We start from the raw sequence: 20,129 nt of genomic DNA, 5'->3' as shown, positions 1-20,129 counted from the left end.
AACATTTATAGATCATTTTAATAAATACAAATAAACCTAAGTTTTTCAAGATTCTTTTAAATTTTGGATTACAAGAAATAGCTCCTCTAATGACAGAAAATTCATAATAAATTGTGGTTTTAAATATATAGATCTTGACCCCAAGTACTTTATTATTTACTAAAGCATATAAATATTTCCATATGCCTATTAACATAAATCTATTTTCAGATCCTTTTGAAGCATTCATCATCTTTTCTATTCGCCATGAGATCAGAAAGATTGATCTTCATAAAAGAGACTATAGTCTACTTGTTCCTGGATTGAGAAACACAATAGCACTTGACTTCCACTTCAATCAAAGTTTACTTTATTGGACAGATGTTGTAGAAGACAGAATATACCGGGGCAAGCTTTCTGAAAGTGGAGGTACCTCCATTACAATTTTGACTTCATGGTGGGATTAATTTCTAACTGAAAATTTCAGAAAAAAATATGGTGTAATCAGAAGGAAGCTTGATTACTCTTTTGTCTCTTATCTTCTCCCTCATATGTGGAAATCCAGGGGTGTGAAGTATGTGTGACTATGTTGGAGTGGGGTAGAGGCCTATACTATTCACACCATTTTCAAATTGTGAGCATTTTGGTGCGTATTCAATGGTGAAATTTATTTACAAGAGGAAAACGACTGTCTTCTAATTACTATATATAATTTTTGTGAGTTAAAATAGCTTTTGTTTTTTTAATGGTTTTCATCTTCTAGCATCATTCAAAGAAATAATAGATTATTACAAAGATTGTTAATATGAGCTAAACAAGTTTTCCCATAATTTGGCATCTCTTTTTCCAATCTAGGTTTTCCTAGGCAAGACCTTGAGATAAATATATGTCATAATTCTCTTGAAAATCTTTGATCTGTATAACATTCCAAAGGCCAGGTATTTCTATCAAAATCTAAATTCCTCCTTAAATCACCATTACAATTTTGCAAAATGAAGTGTTCAAACATAATGTAATTATGATGTGTGAATCTGTGTCTTATATTACAAAGTATCGATTTCAATTTCAAATGATGGGTTTAGATCCATTTACATGGTTAACTGTTTTAAAAAATGCACTATTAACATGTCTAACAAAAGCACTGGCAATATCATAAATTATAAAGTGTTAATTCCAAAAGAAATGAAGGACATAAATAAAAATAGTTCTGGGTATTACCCAATTGTTTATTTTTATTTAAACCACACTACAGGCTTCTTCCTTTATTTTCAAACATGTTATATTCTACAAGTCAAAATACAACTCAGAAATGTTATATTGGCTCAGAAATCTGTTGGGGGGATATAACTTGAGGATTATTTTTAAGCCTAAATGCCATAACATCGATCTTTTCAGTCATGCTCTAAAAGAGTAGCTGCTGACTGGCTCGATGCAGATTGCCTCAGGTGGACTTTTTATTCTTCCCTGAAGATCAATGTTTGAATTACATCACACTGATTTTAACCAGCAAGTCATTTTCATTTCCAAAATTCCTTGTTCTGCCTAAAAAATCAGAAAAATGACATAACTTTTTTGCAACCTAAACATTGTTATTAGCCTCAGAGTTATTTAAAAATTCTGTTATGTTGTCACTGAAAGGATTTAAGAGATTAAAAATCTCTGCTGGGAAACATCATTAATTCTAAATTTGGGGCCATCTTAATGTCTCTCTGTGTCAGGTAACACTTTTACACTATGTCTCTCAAAGTTAATATAATGTTAAATACTTCATACTGCTGATAAGGACCCCTTTTCCTTAGTGCTTAATGGGTCACTTGAATGGATGCAAGTGTTGGTTTCTCTTTTTTTGTAGGTGTCAGTGCTATTGAAGTGGTTGTGGAACATGGCCTGGCTACCCCAGAAGGATTGACTGTTGACTGGATAGCAGGCAACATATACTGGATAGACAGCAATCTGGACCAAATTGAAGTGGCCAAACTAGATGGTTCCTTAAGAACTACACTCATTGCAGGAGCTATGGAACACCCCAGGGCCATCGCTTTGGACCCAAGATTTGGGTAAAGAAGTTTGCCTTTCATAGATTCACTTTGGCATAAATAATTACCTTCAAAATTAATATTGGATTCAATTTTCTCATAAATTAGAAGTCAAAGTGCTTATTTTGTGCATGTAAATATGTGTGTGTATATACTTGTGGATGGTTGTATATATAGATGCATGTTTATATTTACATCTACAATTATGCACGTGTGCTCAGTCACTCAGTCACACTGAACTTTTTGTGACCCTATGCACTGTAGCCAGCCAGGTTCCTCTGTATATGGGATTTTCCAGGCAACAGTACTTGAGTGGGTTGCCATGTCCTTCTCTAGGGGATCTCCTTGACCCAGGGATAGAACCTTGGTCTTCTGCATTGCAAACAGATTCTTTTACGATCTGAACCACCAGGAAAGCCCATGTATATATCAACCAATTTTAGATTATCACCATGAATTTGATATAAAATTGCTTACATAGGTACTTTTAAAGGAGAAAACTTCTTTTTTCCTAAACATGGTCATTAGGCCCTTTTGTAATATCTTGTAACTCTATTTTGAAGCAGTAATTTAATTAATTCATTTTTGACCTGCCAAAGAGATGCTGTAATTTTCTCTAATGGTTGCAAACCACAGGACCAGTCTTCAGTCCAAACAGTTACCAAGTGTTAACCACCTCACCCTTTATCTGTATTTGTATGTACTTGGAGATAGTTTGAAAGAGAATTAGATTAAACTTGAAGGAATCCAATGGTGAGATGCTGGCTATAGGGACATTTTAAGACAAGACATATTATTCTGGAAGACAAAGTCAAAAGTATATTCCAGATTATTGCCTGAGTTTCCCTTCAGTATTTTGTGAAAGACGAGAAGAGAGACAGTGGATTTGGGGCCAGAAAATAAGGGTCCAGCACTGCTCAGTCACTTATCCTCTGGGGAACCTATTCAAGTGTATTATCTTCCTTTAGATTTCCATATTCTCTTTTGCACATCAGGAACAATAATGTCTCTTAATTAGATTGTTTTTGAGGAGATAGAATGTGAAATATAATGTATAACTCTTCTATATTGGGATATTCTGTTATTACCTTTGACTGTTTATTTTATATCCAAAATTATCGTCAAGTCTAAAGGATGATAGAAAGGAAAACTTTTCCGGCTCTGTACTTTTAAGTAATACACAACCTAGGAAGGACCAAGAAGGATGGAGGTCAGAAAGGAGAATCAGTCAGGAGGGATCTGAATGAGATGCAGAAGAGAAAAGGGAACCTGTGTTTAAATCAGCTTCCTGGGCCACACACTGTTCTTTGTGCACTGTTTTATGTGCAACCCAGAAATCAAGAGCTTGGGAATTTTGTTTGTTCTCCTTTTCCTCAATTCAGATATAGACATTAAAGGGGCAAGGTAGCTTGTGTAGAGCAAGGTTGCTAGTTTCAAACTGGCAACTGTCATTGTTTTGTTTGTTTTACCTTCCACAGTGTTTTGCATTTATTTGACTTAGTTGCCAAAATTTAAAATTTTGAAAGATTTGGAATCCAGTTCTAGATTTCTGGCTTCTTTTGAAAACGTAGGGAGATCTGTCAACAACCAACAGAGCAGGAGCAAACCTTTTAGGCTGAAGGTGTGTCCTCCAGTTTATACGGTTTATGCTTTGCCCATTTCACCCATTAACTCCTGTGATAACAGTTAACTAGAAGGAGATCAGGCGTGTTTTATGCGAAATTTCCTTCTCAAACAGACTCTTCCTGAGGGTGCAAGTAGATGGCCCACTTTGACATTTTACTTCCCACAGAGGTCTGCCATCAACAGAGGTTTTTACCCTCAATGTAATAGCTACTGGTGTGGAATTTTTCACAACTTAGACATACCTATTTGGTAACTGCAGCTTATCTGCATGAGAAACTTTCTGTATAAGGGAAAGCAATATTTTGGAGAAAGTGATAATTTTAGCAAGTGTACCATTATATTAGGAGAACTCTGACTGCTTCCCAAAATACAAAGGGCACACACAGAGAAGAAAACAAACACATAAAACAGGTGTATAAAATTTTTGAAAATAGCCTGATCAAACAAAGCAGTAGATCTGGGAATTGAAGCTTCATTTTCTATAGCTTTGAATTGACAATGCTTAGAATAAACTTATTTATCTCAGTTTGTTTGGGGAATAGCTAACCTGAGAGAAGAAAAAGAAAACAGAAATGCAAAACAAACACAATCCACAATTACTATTTATATGAAAATATTAAGCACTATTTCAATGATGTAAGGGAATTTCCAGAAGTAAAACAGTTTCTAAGAGTTGAAAATTAGGACAGAAAGCTAGCCTCCAGGGAGGGAAAACCTGATAATGCTTCTGAGAAAAGTTGATGTCTTCCCTTGCTAATTGCTACTACAAACTTGTGAGGCTAATTAAGATAATTACAGTGGTAATAATTTTATTTAACAGGTGAAGAAATAATGCTTGGAAAATTGTTTCTGGTGTGAATGACCAAAGTTCAAATGACGGTACCAATTTACTTAACTCTCTGAATAAATGAAAAGTTTATAGGTTTATTATAATATAATAGAATTTTTATTATTTAAAATTACTTTATAAAAAGATTGGCATGGATAAAATATGAGGTTCATGTAAACACCTTTAGAGCTTAGTTGTAAATTTAAATTTAAAATGTAGCAATTAATTTTAAAAATGTAATGCAAGTATTAAAATGCTTTCAAATTTATTGTATATTTTGGTAAAAAGTTCATAGACACTTGTAAACATTGGACTTTTCATAAAACAGCTGCTGCTGCTGCTGCTGCTGTGTCGCTTCAGTCGTGTCCAACTCTGTGCGACCCCATAGACGGAGAGCATAGTAAAAGTAACTATTCCCTCTTCCTCAAATTATTCATGAAATATGTAAGGAGACTGAGAATCAAAGTTATAGGATCTCCAAAGACATTTATATTCTTTTGGAAAATTTTAATTTTAAGATAAAGACACTGGATAATTTTTTGAGAAATATAGTATAATTTGTATAATTGTATAGTATAATTGTATAATTACTGTTGCCTTTCCTACTAAATTGTAAGCTTTTTGATGGCAGTTACTTCCAAATCTATGAAATCTTTCTCTGCCCTTTCGTATCAGTGTTCTCAATAAGTACTTGTTAAGTAAAGTAATGCATATGAATAGACCTTCTGTTTACATGAAACTTATAGGAATTCAAGATACACCTTAAAGATACAGCAATGTATCTTTACAGCTAGTGGGCAATAGCTGTAAAGCCCAATAGCTATTACTGGCAATAGCTTTGCCAGTAAAATACAGCTAATGGGCACCACTATTATATTCTTTGACAATGACGAATGAAAGAAAAGGTTTGCAACCAGCCACTTTGCTCCCTAAGCCCAGCTAGGAAAAAAAGCAGGTTATATACCATTAGCCACATGTTTACATCACACGAGCTTCCTAAAAGAACCAAGGTCTTTGTGATTTTTTTTTTTTAACAAATGCCAACAAAGACATGTTTTTAATTGACTACTTTGGTTCCTTAACATGGAATCCACAGGCCTTCTTCTGATGTTTTAAGATATATTTGCAAAAAAAAGAAAAAAAGATATATTTGCTACCATGTCACATTTCTGCAGTATTCTAGGTTTTGACCCAGTGTCCCAGGTAACAAGTTATTCCAAGATGCTAAATTAGGGATCTTAGGAAGGAGCCATTTCTCTTTCTATCCATTTTAAAGGAATACACGTATTGCTAAGGTGACCTGAAGCAGTACATGAATCTCCTGTAAACATCAAGCTTATTGTTAGAGAGTAACAAGCACCAAGGAGTTCAGAATCTTACAGGGCACTCACTTCAGTTCTCGAACTTTCGTTGCCTTTATGCTCCTTCAGATGCACAGTGTCTTCCTGATGAACTGCTGGTATTTAATTTTCATGCGGTATAATAACTGGACTCTGCTGTAACAATTGCAGTTAGTGAAAGCAGACATACCATTATGAAGATTAGTAAGACATCTAAATAAAATTTTAACTTAATCTGGGAGCATTTCTAAATGAAACTAATAAAAACATTGTTGGTTTTAGACGACCTAAAGATTATAGATAAGCAAGCTCTCTTTTTGCCACGGTCCTTTATTTTTACCTTTTGCATCTTGACCTGAAGATGATAATAGCCCTTTTGTACCTGTGATGGTACAAGTTGTTCATGGTCCATTGACCCAATTTAATCCTGATACACACTAACCTGTGAATCCAGGAACTGTAGATCGGTGGACTGTAGTCTCTTTTTTAAAAGCAATCATGGTTGAACATTTTCATACATCTTATAAGGAGGGCTATTCAGTCTTTGTATACTTGAAGAAATAATGTAGTCATTGTAATGCTAATACATTTTAAACATAAAAAGAAAGTAATAAGGGAAAAACGATTTTTTAAAAAACCACATAGTAAAGTGTACAAAAGAGTGCCTAGAACTTTATAAAACAATGATCCTTAAAATCAAGTTTTAAGATTGATTGTAAACTGACTTATGCAAGGTTAAGAACATTTTTAGAGGTGCTAATTCTAGGATATGTAATTATACAAGGTGTTGAAAATTTCCCACCTAAGTTAATGAAAAATTAGAACTATAGTGACCACTACAGAAGAAGTAGCTTAGCCCTGCTATATTCAGTGAAGAAATGAAGGGACCACTTATTTTATAATTCCTAAAAGAGTCGCAGGCCATGTATTTTGGTCCACTGGAAATATACACTTGAAAGTCTTCAGTACCTATTTGTAGTGAACCTACGTATAGAGAATGCAGAATTGCAGGGCTACTTATTTGCACATTGTAATTGATACAACACCATAAGATAGAAAGCTAAAAGAGAGATATCAATTTTCTATTTGTTAAACAAGCAAAAGACAATGCTTCAGAAGCCTTTGGGTCATCAGTCTAGTTGCCTGGAGAATCCCAGGGGTGGCGGAGCCTGGTGGGCTGCCATCCATGGGGTCACACAGAGTCAGACACTACTGAAGCGACTTAGCAGCAGTAGCAGCATCAGTCTAGAGTTTGGAGTACAGCCTTGTCCAGATCTGTGCTGTGCTTGGTTACTTAGTCCTGTCCTACTCTTTGTGACCCTCTGGACTGTAGCCCACCAGGCTCCTCTGTCCATGGAATTCTCTAGGCAAGAATACTGGAGTCGGTTGCCATGCCCTCCTCCAGGGGATCTTCCCAACCCAGGGACTGAACCCCAGTCTCCCACATTGTGGTCTATCTACTCTCAAATTCACTATGTTTGTTTTCAGGGATTATTTTTCCTAATCTTCTTCAGATTTGCATATCTCTACTTTACCTTGTTTTTCAAGATATCATAATGAATTTGATTAATGCTGTGCTGATCTTGTTTCTATTTTAAATTGTATTTTCTTAATGATAACTTTAAAGGGTAGCTGACAAATAACAACCTGGTGGCCATGAAAAGATGTGTACATCCAAAATTAAATTTGAAGTGAGACACATAATTCATTTTGTATTTACTGTTTTCAAGAAGGATATTCCTCTACTTAACCATATAGCTTACCAGCTTTATAATAATTAATCTTTGTTTTATTTAGTATTTATTTTTAAGGCAACAAATTATATATGAAATAGCTTATAAGTAATACATATGTTGGACTTCCCTGGTGGCTCAGATAATAAAGAATCTGCCTGCAATGCAAAAGACCCAGGTTTATTCCCTGGGTCTGGAAGATCCCTTGGAGAAAATTATGGCAACCTACTCCAGTATTCTTGCCTGGAGAATTCCATGGACAGAGGAGCCTGGTGGGCTACAATCCATGGGGTCCAAAGAATTGGACACAACTGAGTGACTAACACACACACAATATATATATGTTATTGATATTTCCAGATAATTAGTATTTTCTCATGTAAACAATCCTATCTTTAAACAATAGTCTTTTCAGGAAAAAAAATATTCCCCAAAACAAGATTTTATAAATTATCCCTGATACTTATAAAAATTTTTTTCTATTAATTTAATTTTGGATTTGTTACACTTTTGAATACTTATACAGAAATTTTCAAATATACGAAGTAGAAAGAATGGTAAAATAAGTTCCCTAGTATTTATCACCCAGCTTCAACAATGATATTGCCTTCTAATGTAATAATGTTCATCTTTATCCTTCCCTAACAATTTACTTATCAGAAATTTGGTGGTTAGACAATTAATAATTTAGGTATTATTTTTGTGGGTATGTTCCCATCCCTAGAGCTGTAGAAAGCTGTCCATTAAACAAGCAAACAGAAATTTAATATAAATAATTTTTTGAGAAATTTTGTGTGAGATAAACCTATTCCTGTGACCTAGTTCTTTAAGTTTTTTCATAGCTTTAACTCATGCTTACTTTATAAAACTAATCTACCTTCACATACATGATATTGTAACATTTAAACATTAATATTAGTATTAATCCCCAACCTCTCTCTCTTTCTGTGTGTGTGTGTGTTCCCGTTTGTTTAATAGTTTTAAATGACTTTGAAATTTTGCTTTTAAAAAATGTTCTGTGTGTAAATGTATGTGGATGCTTGTGCAAACACAAAAGTCTTCTGTGTGCCAGGCATTCTGTGTGCTAAATTGTTTACATCTATTACCTCATCAAATATTCCTTCAGTGGTACTGTGAAAATTTTTATGTACAGATGAGCAAATGGAGTCTGAGTTAAGTATGCTCTAATTAGTGACATATTCTAACCTTGGTTCCAAGCTTGTCTGACACAAAACATATACATTGTTATTCAACATTGATGCAATTATTTAATAACATTTTTGGAATGTCTGGTGCCTAGGTTGTAAGGGAACCTGCAGTCTCTTCAAGAAGATAGGTTCATTTCCTATCCTGCCCACCATGTGCTTTTAACATACATATCAAATAAATTTATTATATGATATTTTGTGTTGTCATCTAATCCTTTCATATTTGTAATTTCTATATCCTATAAGAGACTATGTACCTCTCAGATATTGAAATCATAATGAATACTTAGTTTACATCACTGCACATTTCTTTAAATAGATATAATACATTTTTTAACAGAAAAGAAATCTTGAATTGCATTTTGAAATTTTGTTCCAAAGGATTGTTTCCATTTTCCCAATCCATATACCTAAGGATTATATAGCAAAACTATCAGTCAGTTCAGTTGCTTAGTTGTGTCTGACTCTTTGTGATCCCGTGGACCACAGCACTCCAGGCTTCCCTGTCTATCACCACCTCACGAAGCTCACTCAAACTCATGTCCATCAAGTCAGTGATGCCATCCAACCATCTCATCCTCTGTTGTCCCCTTCTCCTCCCACTTCAATCTTTCCCAGCATCAGGGTCTTTTCAAACGAGTCAGTTCTTCGCCTCAAGTGGCCAAAGTATTGGAATTTCAACTTCAGCATCAGTCCTTACAATGAATATTCAGGACTGATTTCCTTTAGGATTGACTGGTTGGATCTCCTTGCAGGCCACACTATATACAACTATAATGAAGCCAAGTTTATTTTTGCCAGTAACTTTACCATTTCTGATCAAAAGGTTGTCAGAACTGATGATAGGAAAATATATTGAACTGTCACTGTCTCTCCAGTTCTGTGTGTTCTTTCCTCCCAAATCTCCATGCTACTCATTCGCGTTGTTTCTACTACTAAGGTATAGAGAAGGTGAAAAGAAGGCAACTACTATTTTTTGATTACCAGCCATTTCCCTACTTCCATACCAAATGCTTTCCCTTTGTTATTTAGTGTCAATGACATTAAAACATTAGATGTTAAAAACATAAAGTCAGCAGTTGAAGTATCCATTTTCCCAACTTCATCTGCCACTTGCTAGCCATGTAACCGGGTCAAGGAATTCAACTTTTCTAAGCTTGTTTTCTCATCTATAAACATGGATAACTTTAGTCATGGCTTCATGAAGAATTAAATGAGATAATCTGCATAAAGTTCTGAAAATAAGTATTTAGTGTATAGTAAGCACTCAAAAAGAAATCATTAGCTAGTTGTAATGACTGCAGAATTTTTGTGTAACTGTTATATATATACAACTGAAACATGCATGAGCAGTTTAAGCCACTATCAATTAAACATAAACTCTCCATTACCTAATAGCCTTAGAAATCAAATGCACAACTTAAAACATTTGATGCCTAATGTGTGGAACTGTTCATATATGTGAATTTGTAGAGTTACAAAGAGTATTTAGAAAAAAAAAAGAGAGTATTATAAAAATGCATGTATGTGTAAATCAAAGTATCTGATGTCCTACTGTTTTCCCTCTGCATCCTCTATCATATGATCTGTTCCATTCATGTGAATCTAAATGTCATCTCCATGCAGAATACTTTCAAATTCATGTCTACAGTTCTGATGCCTTCTCTGAATTTCACCCTGACATACCACACAGCTTCCTGGAAATCTCCTTTTTATGTCTTAAATCTCAAGGTGAAAAAATTGAAAACTGTATTTTTGATTGCTCTCCACACCCATCCATACTCAATCCCAGGTCTTAAAATGCATTTCTCTTGCATTTTTTTTTTCCATTTCACTTAATGGATCCCTTGTACACCCTCTGCCTGTCCTTACCCTTGAGTTTGCCAAGACAAGGAACACAGCCACCTGTAATTCTGTTCTCTACTTCATTCCCTACATCCAATACTCATTTAGTCCTGGAAGTCAGTTCTACCTCTTGGAATAAGGGCTTCCCTTGTAGGTCAGTTGGTAAAGAATCTGCCTATAGTGCAGGAGACCTAGGTTCAATCCCTGGGTCAGGAAGATCCCCTGGAGAAGGAAACGGCAACTCACTCCAGTATTCTTGCCTGGAGAATCCCATGGACAGAGGAGCCTGGTAAACTACAGTCCATGGGGCCGCAAGAGTTGGACACAACTTAGCAACTAAACTACTACAAACTACTTGAAATAAAATATTCCTTGAACCCATTCACTTCTCTTCACTGATACCACCATATTTGCCTGGTCCTTTAAAATAACTGTCTGATGTAATATAGTATATTACATAATGACTCAGCATAATGAATTTGTATATATGATGCCATATTTCTTTCCTGCTTAAATATGAGATAAGGCAAAACCCAAATGATTGCCGTATCGAAAAAGATCCATTATATCACCCTCTGCAATTTCATCTATTTCCCCTTTATCCTCACTGCCATATTTCTAATACAGTAGCCTCATTTCTGTTCCTCAGTCACCCACTTTCTTTCCCTCATTAAGACTTTTGTTTCTACCATTTATTCTTCTTGTCATGCTCTGCTCATCTCTCAGATTCAGTCTAAATGTTACCTTCTCAAACTGCTTTTTTCCCTGCTGATTATCTTCTCAAAGTATTTTACTTACCTAGTACTCAGTCTCATAACAAAATTATTCTTGAATCTGTTTCAGAAGCTGTAGTTATATATTCCAGCATTTGTTTAGTCTGTCTCTTGCTCTGGGCTCTGAGCCCCATGAGGCTAGATAATGCATCTGTTTTACTTGTGATTGTTTACCTAGCCAGTGCCTAGCATAGTCATAGAAATTCAATACATTTTTTTTGAACTGAATGACTGAAACAATAATATCATCAATAGCATCATTTCTTTTTCTTCAGAATTCTTTTCTGGACAGATTGGGATGCCAATTTTCCTCGCATTGAATCTGCCTCCATGAGTGGTGCTGGGAGGAAAACCATTTACAAAGACATGAAAACCGGGGCTTGGCCTAATGGACTCACTGTGGACCACTTTGAAAAAAGGATAGTTTGGACAGATGCCAGGTTTAATTTTTTTTCCCTTTCTTTTCTATAACCTTCATCAGATAATACTTACAAAATTAAAATGTGTATTTCTGTGCATGTATCATGTACACACATTGAAATTGATGGTGAATTTTGTTTGCTTTGGTTATGATAGCTTTTTTGTTGAAATCTTACTGCAAATCAGATACAGGATCATAAAAATATTTTTACACAGCTCTTTTGCCATTTAAGTAGTATGAACACATCACTGGACTATTTGAATGTGGTTTTATATACCACTGATGCATCTACTTTTCTGTAGGTCAGATGCCATTTATTCAGCCCTCTATGATGGAACAAGCATGATAGAAATTATCCGAGGTCATGAATACCTTTCTCATCCCTTTGCTGTGTCTCTGTATGGGAGTGATGTTTATTGGACGGACTGGAGGACCAACACACTGTCAAAAGCCAATAAGTGGACAGGGCAGAATGTCAGCGTGATTCAGAAAACCAGTGCACAGCCGTTTGACCTTCAGATCTACCATCCCAGCCGTCAGCCCCAGGGTAAGTGCTTGTTATGAATTAGTGACCAGAATTTATTTTCACTTTAGTCATATAATAATCAAACTGTAAAATAATTTTTGTAAGCTAACACTGATTTAATATTTTCTATATTATATGATGGAAGTAGTACCAGCCTTTATTTTAATTAGCTCAGGATATTTTTTCTTTTCCTTTTTAATTTACATAGAAATAGAGAAATCTTAGAAATTAAGAGGTTTTATGCAGTTGTTGCAATCATATCATTTTCTTAGCCTTCTTTTGTTGAAATTTAGGTACATTACTGTTTTAAGAGGACTTCCCAGGTGGCTCAGTGGTAAAGAATCTGCCTACAAATCAGGAGATAAAGGAGACATGGGTTGAAGCCCTGGTTTGGGAAGATCCTCTGGAGGAGGAAATGGCCATCCTCTCCAGTATTTTTGCTTGGAAAATCCCATGGGCAGAATAACCTGGGGGGCTACAGTCCATGGGGTCACACAAAGTTGGACACTACTGAGCACAAGCATGAATATTACATTATACTCACACTCCTCACACCTTCTGTATCCATTCCTCCATTAATGGACACTTAGGTTATTTCCATCTCTTGGCTATCGTAAATAATGCTGAATGAACACAGCAGTGCATACACACACACGTGTGTGTGTGTGTGTGTGTGTATATATCTTTTCAAATTTATCTTTTTCCTTTTCCTCAGATAAACACTCAGAATTGGAATTGCTGATTCATATGGTAGTTCTATTTTTAATTTTTGAAGAACTTCCAAACTATTTTCCTTAGTGACTGTGTCAATTTATGTAATCACCAATAGTGCACAAGGATTCCCTTTTGTCCACATCCTCAGCAACACCAGATATGTGATGATATCTCATTGTGGCTTTGATTTGCATTTCCTTGATGATTAGTGACATTGAACACATTTCCATATGCCTGTTGGCCATCTGTATCTCTTTCTTTATTTTTTTGTTTACCATCAAAAATATCTTTAATGACTTAGAAGCTAACAAATTGATTATTTCAGAGCCTCTGCCTATTTTTCAGTCAGATTGTCTGTTTGACATTGAGTTCTATGAGTTCTTTATGCATTTTGGATGTTAAGTTTTTATCTGACAAATATGATTTGCAAATATCTTCTCCTGTTTGGTAGTTTGCCTCTTTATTTTATTGATGGTTTCCTTCACTGGGCAAAAGCTGTTTAGTTTGGTATAGTCCCATTTTCTGTTTTTGCTGCTTTTGTTTTTGGTGGCAAATCCAAATATTCCTAAGTATAAAAATGACATAAGATTTATGTATTAGCCATGCAGTTATGATACTAAACTGAAGATGATATTGAAGAGGGAAGATATTGGAGATAAAACAGGTGATTTAGGTTATAACATCTCCTGGGTCAAAAAAGTAAAGCAAGAAAGTATAACGTAGGGAGGATACAAGGTAACGGTTTTATTGTGATAGCAACCATAGGACTGAGGACAAAAATTTGAATATAAAATACTGGAAGATTCAGAACTAGAAATTTATATACATTGTACTATAGCTTCACACTGGTTAGAATAAACACATTGTATCCCTATATGCTCTGAAGATATATATTCACCCTACTCCATTAAGTGGACTGATAACTGCGGACTTTAACCTAAATTGTCCATTGGTCTGGTCTAATTGGAAATTTATACCGTGTAGTTGATACCTATGGCTATTTACTGAATAACTGCATCAGAGAATATTGTTTCCTTAGCAAAGAGAGAAGTTACATAAATAAACACATTTGCTATATTTTTAATGAGTTAAGAACATCAAAATTGTAGGTTTCCCTTTAGGATAAAATAGATAATTTACATTCAAGAAGCCATCTAGTCCAAATATATTTTTATCAGTAAAACACAGGTTTTAATTGAATAAGTTTTGAATGTATTAAACAAAACACAACAACATCATAAAGGTTTTATGATAGACTTTGCTTGAGCCATATGTTAGTTTATGTTTGGATAATAAAATATGGGCATGCATGATTAAGCATTAGTAAAAATAGTTTCATTATCATGACTTCATAATGATAAGAAAGATATGCATTTATATCATGTTTGATTTAGCGCTTTCCAGATATTGCTCTCAATCTACACCAAAATTTGCAGGAAAAAAAACTTTCCCTGAGAGGTTCTTACTTCAAAGCCACATACCAATTATAAATCTGCACATAATTCATATTTTATCTCCACATTCTTAATTAACACCATAAAGAACTACCTTAGCACTTAGAATATGTATAGTTATTTAATATTTTCCTAATTCTGTTTTAGTTGCCCACCTAGATAATAAAATATTTGAGTAAAGGAGTGTCATTTATTTATTTGCATTAACTACAGAGTATAGGTAAGCCTTTTATGAGAACAGTATTAATAATGATAACAATAATATCACCTAATACTAATTCTCATTGTAATTCCATGAGGACGGTGGTTGGTAACCCAGTGTTACAGATAAGGATCCTAAAGGAGAGAAATGCTAAGTGATTTGCTCAAGGTCTAATAGCCACACGATAATTGCCTCATTATCTTACCCCAGGGAGAGTGACCCCAGAGCTCTTGCCTGAACCACTATGCTCTGCAGGCAGAAGACATTGAATTTTTATTGAGATTCTCCTTGGAATTGTTCTATCAAATCTCCAGATGGCAGTAGAGAGTAAAGTTTTACTGACACATTCCCATGCTTCCCTGATAGCTCAGTTGGTAAAGAACCTGCCTGCAGTGCAAGAGACCCTAGTCTGATTCCTGCATCAGGAAGATTCACTGGAGAAGGGATAGGCTACCCACTCCAGTATTCTTGGGCTTCCTTTGTGGCTCAGCTGGTAAAGAATCATCCTGGAATGCTGGAGATCTGGGTTCAATCCCTGGGTTGGGAAGATCCCCTGGAGAAATGAAAGGTTACCCACTTCAGTACTCTGGCCTGGAGAATTCCATGGACCATATAGTCCATGAGGTCGCAAAGAGTTGGACACGACTGAGTGACTTTCACTTCACATGGGACAAACCAATTTTTAACTTCTTGTAGTTTATAGTCTAGAAAGAAAACAAGCTAAATTAATAACTGGGGTCAATTAAATGATTATTATTGTGGTTGCATTTTTGAAACTAAAATTATACTAAAAGGTAGAATGGAGTGGCCCTTAAAAAGTCCTTGGGCTTAGTTTACTACAATTTCTTCCTTTGTCACTCACTGACCTTGTTACCTAAGGCAGATTAATGAACTTCTGGGTTCTTATTTCTTCATTTGTGGGCTGGAGCCGCTAGAAGTAAGGGGGGAATGCATGGTATACAACATTGGGTTGGAATCAAACCATAATGGGACTTAAAAGTTCCCCTTACAAAGAAATTTCAATTTTCATCCTTAAGAATAACTGGATAAGTGTTCAAGTGATGTCAAACCTAAATGTGCATCAAATTTACTGGAGGGATCATTAAATCACAAATTTCTGGCTTTTATCCAAGATATTCTGATAAAAAGTCTATAGTATGACCTGAGATGTTTCATTTTTAACAAATTCCCATGGAATGCTGATGCTGCCTTAAGAACCACTGCCCTGAAGAAATGAGAAAAACATTGAAACTATTTGGTCAATGGAGGGAAAATAGCAGAAGTACATGTTGAAACTTGGCTTCATCTATACAAGCGGTAAACTACAGAGACACTACTGTAGGTAGGAGACGAGTATGATGTAGAGCCTAGCTTCTTCAGTAGATCAGGAGATGACTGATACCAGGACAGAGAGAATGGTGGGACTGAGATATGTACGTGTGTGCTAAGGTTGCCTTCAGTCACGTCCATCTCTATATAACCCTATGGGCTGTAGCTCTCCAGACTCCTCTGTCTGTGGGGTTCTCCAGGCAAGAATATTGGAATGGGTGGAATACCCTTCTCCAGGGAATCTTCTCAACCCAGGGATGGAACCCATATCTCTCACATTTCGTGCCTTGGTTCTTTACAGCTAGCAACACCTGGGAAGCCTGGAGTTGCCATATACTTAGAGGTAAAGTCAGTTTAAAGAAAAAAAAAGTGATACAGATTTGTAGAGTAGGGGAGTTTGGCAAGAAAAGGAAAATTTGAGATGTCTTTAGTTTTCTAGTTTCTATAATTGGCTTCACCATCAACATGTGACACAAAGGCCCCATAACGGAGGAGTCAGCAGAGTTTTTTTTCTATGGAAGGCCATATAGTAAGTGTTTGAGGCCCTGCAGGGTATATGGTCTTTGCTGAACTACTTTGTCCTGCTGAGATAGTGAAACAGCAGTCAAATGAAAAGTGAATGACCATCACTATGTTTCAATAACATTTTATTTATGGAGACTGAAATTGAAATTTCATTTAATTTTCATGTGTTATAAAATTTTATTCTTTTTTTTTTTGGTGTTTTTCCTCCAATTTAAAAAAGTAACCCAAAGGGCAGTATTAACCTGTAGGTAAAAACTTACTGGCACCTGAATTAAAGGATAAATCAAAAAATTAAAGTTTGTTTATGTGGAGAGGTACCTCCAGGACATGGTTGAGTATTCAGGGTTATAAAGGCAAAAAGAATTTGGTCTGGAACTAGAGTTTTAATAGTCATTCAATTATATATTAATGATAAGAAGATAAATAAGATTTCCTAAGACTATTATATAAAATTAGAGAAGAACAAGGACAGAACCTTGGAGGAAACGAATATAAATGAGAAAGGCAAAGAAAGATGCTGAGAAAAAGATGGCCAAAACATTTCAGAACCAAAAGAGCACAGTCAAAAAAAGTAAGAGAAGAGTTTCAAGATGGCAGTAGTCAACAGTGTTAACTCTTGCAGAGAAGTCAAGAAAGATCAAGACATAAAGGTATTCATTGATTTGGCAACCTGGAGGAAGGTCAGCTATAATTTTATTTAGAGCACTTTCAGTGGAATTGTTTGCATGTGTCCCAGTGATCCTAAATATGTCTGAGGTTAGTATAAATGTCAAAGTCTTTTTACTAAAAAATATAGTTCATTAAATAATAGGACTATAGTGTTAAGGAGGAGAAGGGGACGACAGAGGATGAGATGGCTGGATGGTATCACTGACTCGATGGACGTGAGTCTGAGTGAACTCCGGGAGTTGGTGATGGACAGGGAGGCCTGGCGTGCTGTGATTCATGGGGTTGCAAAGAGTCGGACACGACTGAGCGATTGATCTGATTTGATCTGATAGTGTTAAGTAACAAAATGTAAAGGCAAAAAAAAAAAAAAGACAACCTTCATAGCAATCAGCTTAGGAGACATAGTAATCAAGAGCAAGCTTCTAGAGTCAAACTAGTTCATATTCTAGCTTTGTCATACTGACAGCATGACCATTATGTTAGTTGTTTCAACTATAAAATGGAATTCTTGCAAAGTTAAATGCCTTAGTCTCTTAAAAGCACAGAAGATACTTGTCAAATAGTAAGCACAGTGTAAGTGTTGTTAAGTAAATGATAGAAAGAAAGACAGATGGATGAATGGATAGACAGGTAGATAGACAATTTTCTTAGTCACTTTGTTTTATGGTCCTCTTCCACCTTTTAGATTAAATTGTTTGTAAATACGAAGAAAACGTGAGTTCCTCCAGTATGCATACCTTTTCCCATCCAGTGGGTTTGATGTCCTTCTCTGTGGCCTCTCGCAGACCTAAGTTTTGTTTCTCTAAACTCATTTTTTGAAAATATAGTTCACTATACTTTTAGTTTTAGGGGTATGACATAGTGTTGTGGCATTTGTAGAGTACATATAAGTTGGTCACCATGATAAGGTTAATAGCCATCTGTCACCATACAAAGATATTAAAATATTTATGATTAGATTCCCTGTTATATTTTGCAAGAATGACATTTATTTTATATCTGGATAATATAATAAAAGTGAAACTATTATTCACTCAATCATGTTTGACTCTTTGAGACCTCATGGACTATAATCCGCCAGGCTCCTCTGTCCATGAAATTCTCCAGGCAAGAATAGTGGAGTGGATTGCCATTCCTTTGTCCAGGGGATCTTCGAACCCAGGGATTAAACCCAGGTCTCCTGCATTGCAGGCAAATCCTTTACCACCTGCACCACCAGAGAAGGAAAATATATTTTATATATTTTCAGCCATTTATTCTTCACATAAGTTTTCTCCCTCTTTCTCTTTTCTTTTTCTGGGACCCTATAATGGGATAATTTATATGTCTGATGTTATTCTATAGATCCTAAAACTATTCTCAAATATATATATATATATATATATATTTTTTTTTTTCTTTTGCTGTTTCATTTAAGTGAATTCCACTACCCTATCTTCCAGATCACTGGTATATCCTGCATCCTCTAATTGGCTGTTATTCCCCATAATGTATTTTGCTCTTCAGTTGTTTTCTTCCGTTCTATTTTGCGATTTTTAAATATATTTTCTATCTCTTTGTTGAAGTACTCCCTGAGTTATTCCATTCTTTTCCCAAGTTCAGTGAGCATCTTTATGACTATGACTTTGCACTCTTTATCTGATAAATGGCTTATCTCTGTTTCATTTAGTTCTTTTTCTGATGTTTTTTGTTGATCTTTCATTGGGAAGTTATTCTTTGTCTCCTCATTTTGCCTAACTGCACTGCTTCTTTACTGGGAGTCAGAGCTATTGAGTTTGTGGACAACCCACTCACAAACAGAGTGAGTCTCACTTCTTACAACCCTTTCTCTGTTCTGCAAGTAAGCCCCATTGGTTTTAAAGCCAGACATTCTGGGAAAGTATTCTTGATGGGAAACCCAATTTGGACCTTGGGCCTCTCAGTAGAGACCTAGGCAGTTGTGATAACCCTCACACTTGTGTATCTCTGCTCTGAGGGTGTAGCTTCTATCTCGACTGAGTCTCTATCTATCCTGCCTGTCTCAAGTCACCTTTTCTTTTTTCTTAATATAAATTTATTTTAATTGGAGGTTAATTACTTTACAATATTGTATTGGTTTTGCCATTCATCAATATGAATCTGCCACAGGTGTACACGTGTTCCCCACCCTGAACCCGCCTCCCACCTCCCTCTCCGTACCATCCTTCTGGGTCATCCCAGTGCACCAGCCCCAAGCATCCAGTATCCTGCATCGAACGTGGACTGGTGATTCATTTCTTATATGATATTTTACATGTTTCAATGCCATTCTCCCAAATCATCCCACCCTCTCCCTCTCCCACAGAGTCCAAAAGACTGTTCTATACATCAGTGTCTCTTTTACTGTCTCGCACACAGCGTTATCATTACCATCTTTCTAAATTCCATATATATGCATTAGTATACTGTATTGGTGTTTTCTTTATATATTCAGTTGTAGAAAATTTGTTTTACTTCAAGCTATTCTCAGAGATAGTTGTTTTATATGTAGCTTTTGGTGTATCTGTGGGAGGAAGTGAGCTCAGAATCTTTCTAATCTTACATCTTGATTCAGACACCATAAAGATGTTTTCTTAATCACAACTGAAGTTGTGATTTAACACCCAGTAGTGGAGCTGTATTTTTCATGGATATAGAAAGATTACAACACTATTGATTTTTTTGTGTGTGTTTGTTTTTCACTTTTGTTTCACATTTCTTTCCTCACTTTCTCTGATTGGAATCTTTTTTTTTTAAGAGTTATTTATTTATGTATGCATTTTTGGCTGTGCTGGGTCTTTGCTGTTCTGCACTGGCTTTCTCTAGTTGGGATAAACAGAGGCTACACTTTGTTGTGGTGTGCAGACTTCTCATTGTGATGGCTTCTCTTGTTGCAGAGCACGGGCTCTAGGGTCACAGGCTT

General features: G+C 35.6%; 1 protein-coding gene across 1 annotated transcript in view; it reads left to right on the top strand.

Annotated features, from left to right (window-relative positions):
* LRP1B (LDL receptor related protein 1B) overlaps positions 1 to 20,129 on the top strand; it is a 1,793,119-nt gene that overhangs the window by 1,041,856 nt on the left and 731,134 nt on the right. The window contains exons 23-26 of the mRNA XM_070360639.1: positions 211 to 408; positions 1,832 to 2,036; positions 11,645 to 11,809; positions 12,093 to 12,337. Coding sequence (XP_070216740.1) covers positions 211 to 408; positions 1,832 to 2,036; positions 11,645 to 11,809; positions 12,093 to 12,337 — 813 coding nt within the window. The remainder of the gene's footprint in view (positions 1 to 210; positions 409 to 1,831; positions 2,037 to 11,644; positions 11,810 to 12,092; positions 12,338 to 20,129) is intronic.

The sequence above is a fragment of the Bos mutus genome, chromosome 2 (genome assembly GCF_027580195.1).
Source record: "Bos mutus isolate GX-2022 chromosome 2, NWIPB_WYAK_1.1, whole genome shotgun sequence".
Classification (NCBI taxonomy): domain Eukaryota; kingdom Metazoa; phylum Chordata; class Mammalia; order Artiodactyla; family Bovidae; genus Bos; species Bos mutus.
This window is presented reverse-complemented; position numbering and strand designations above follow the sequence as displayed.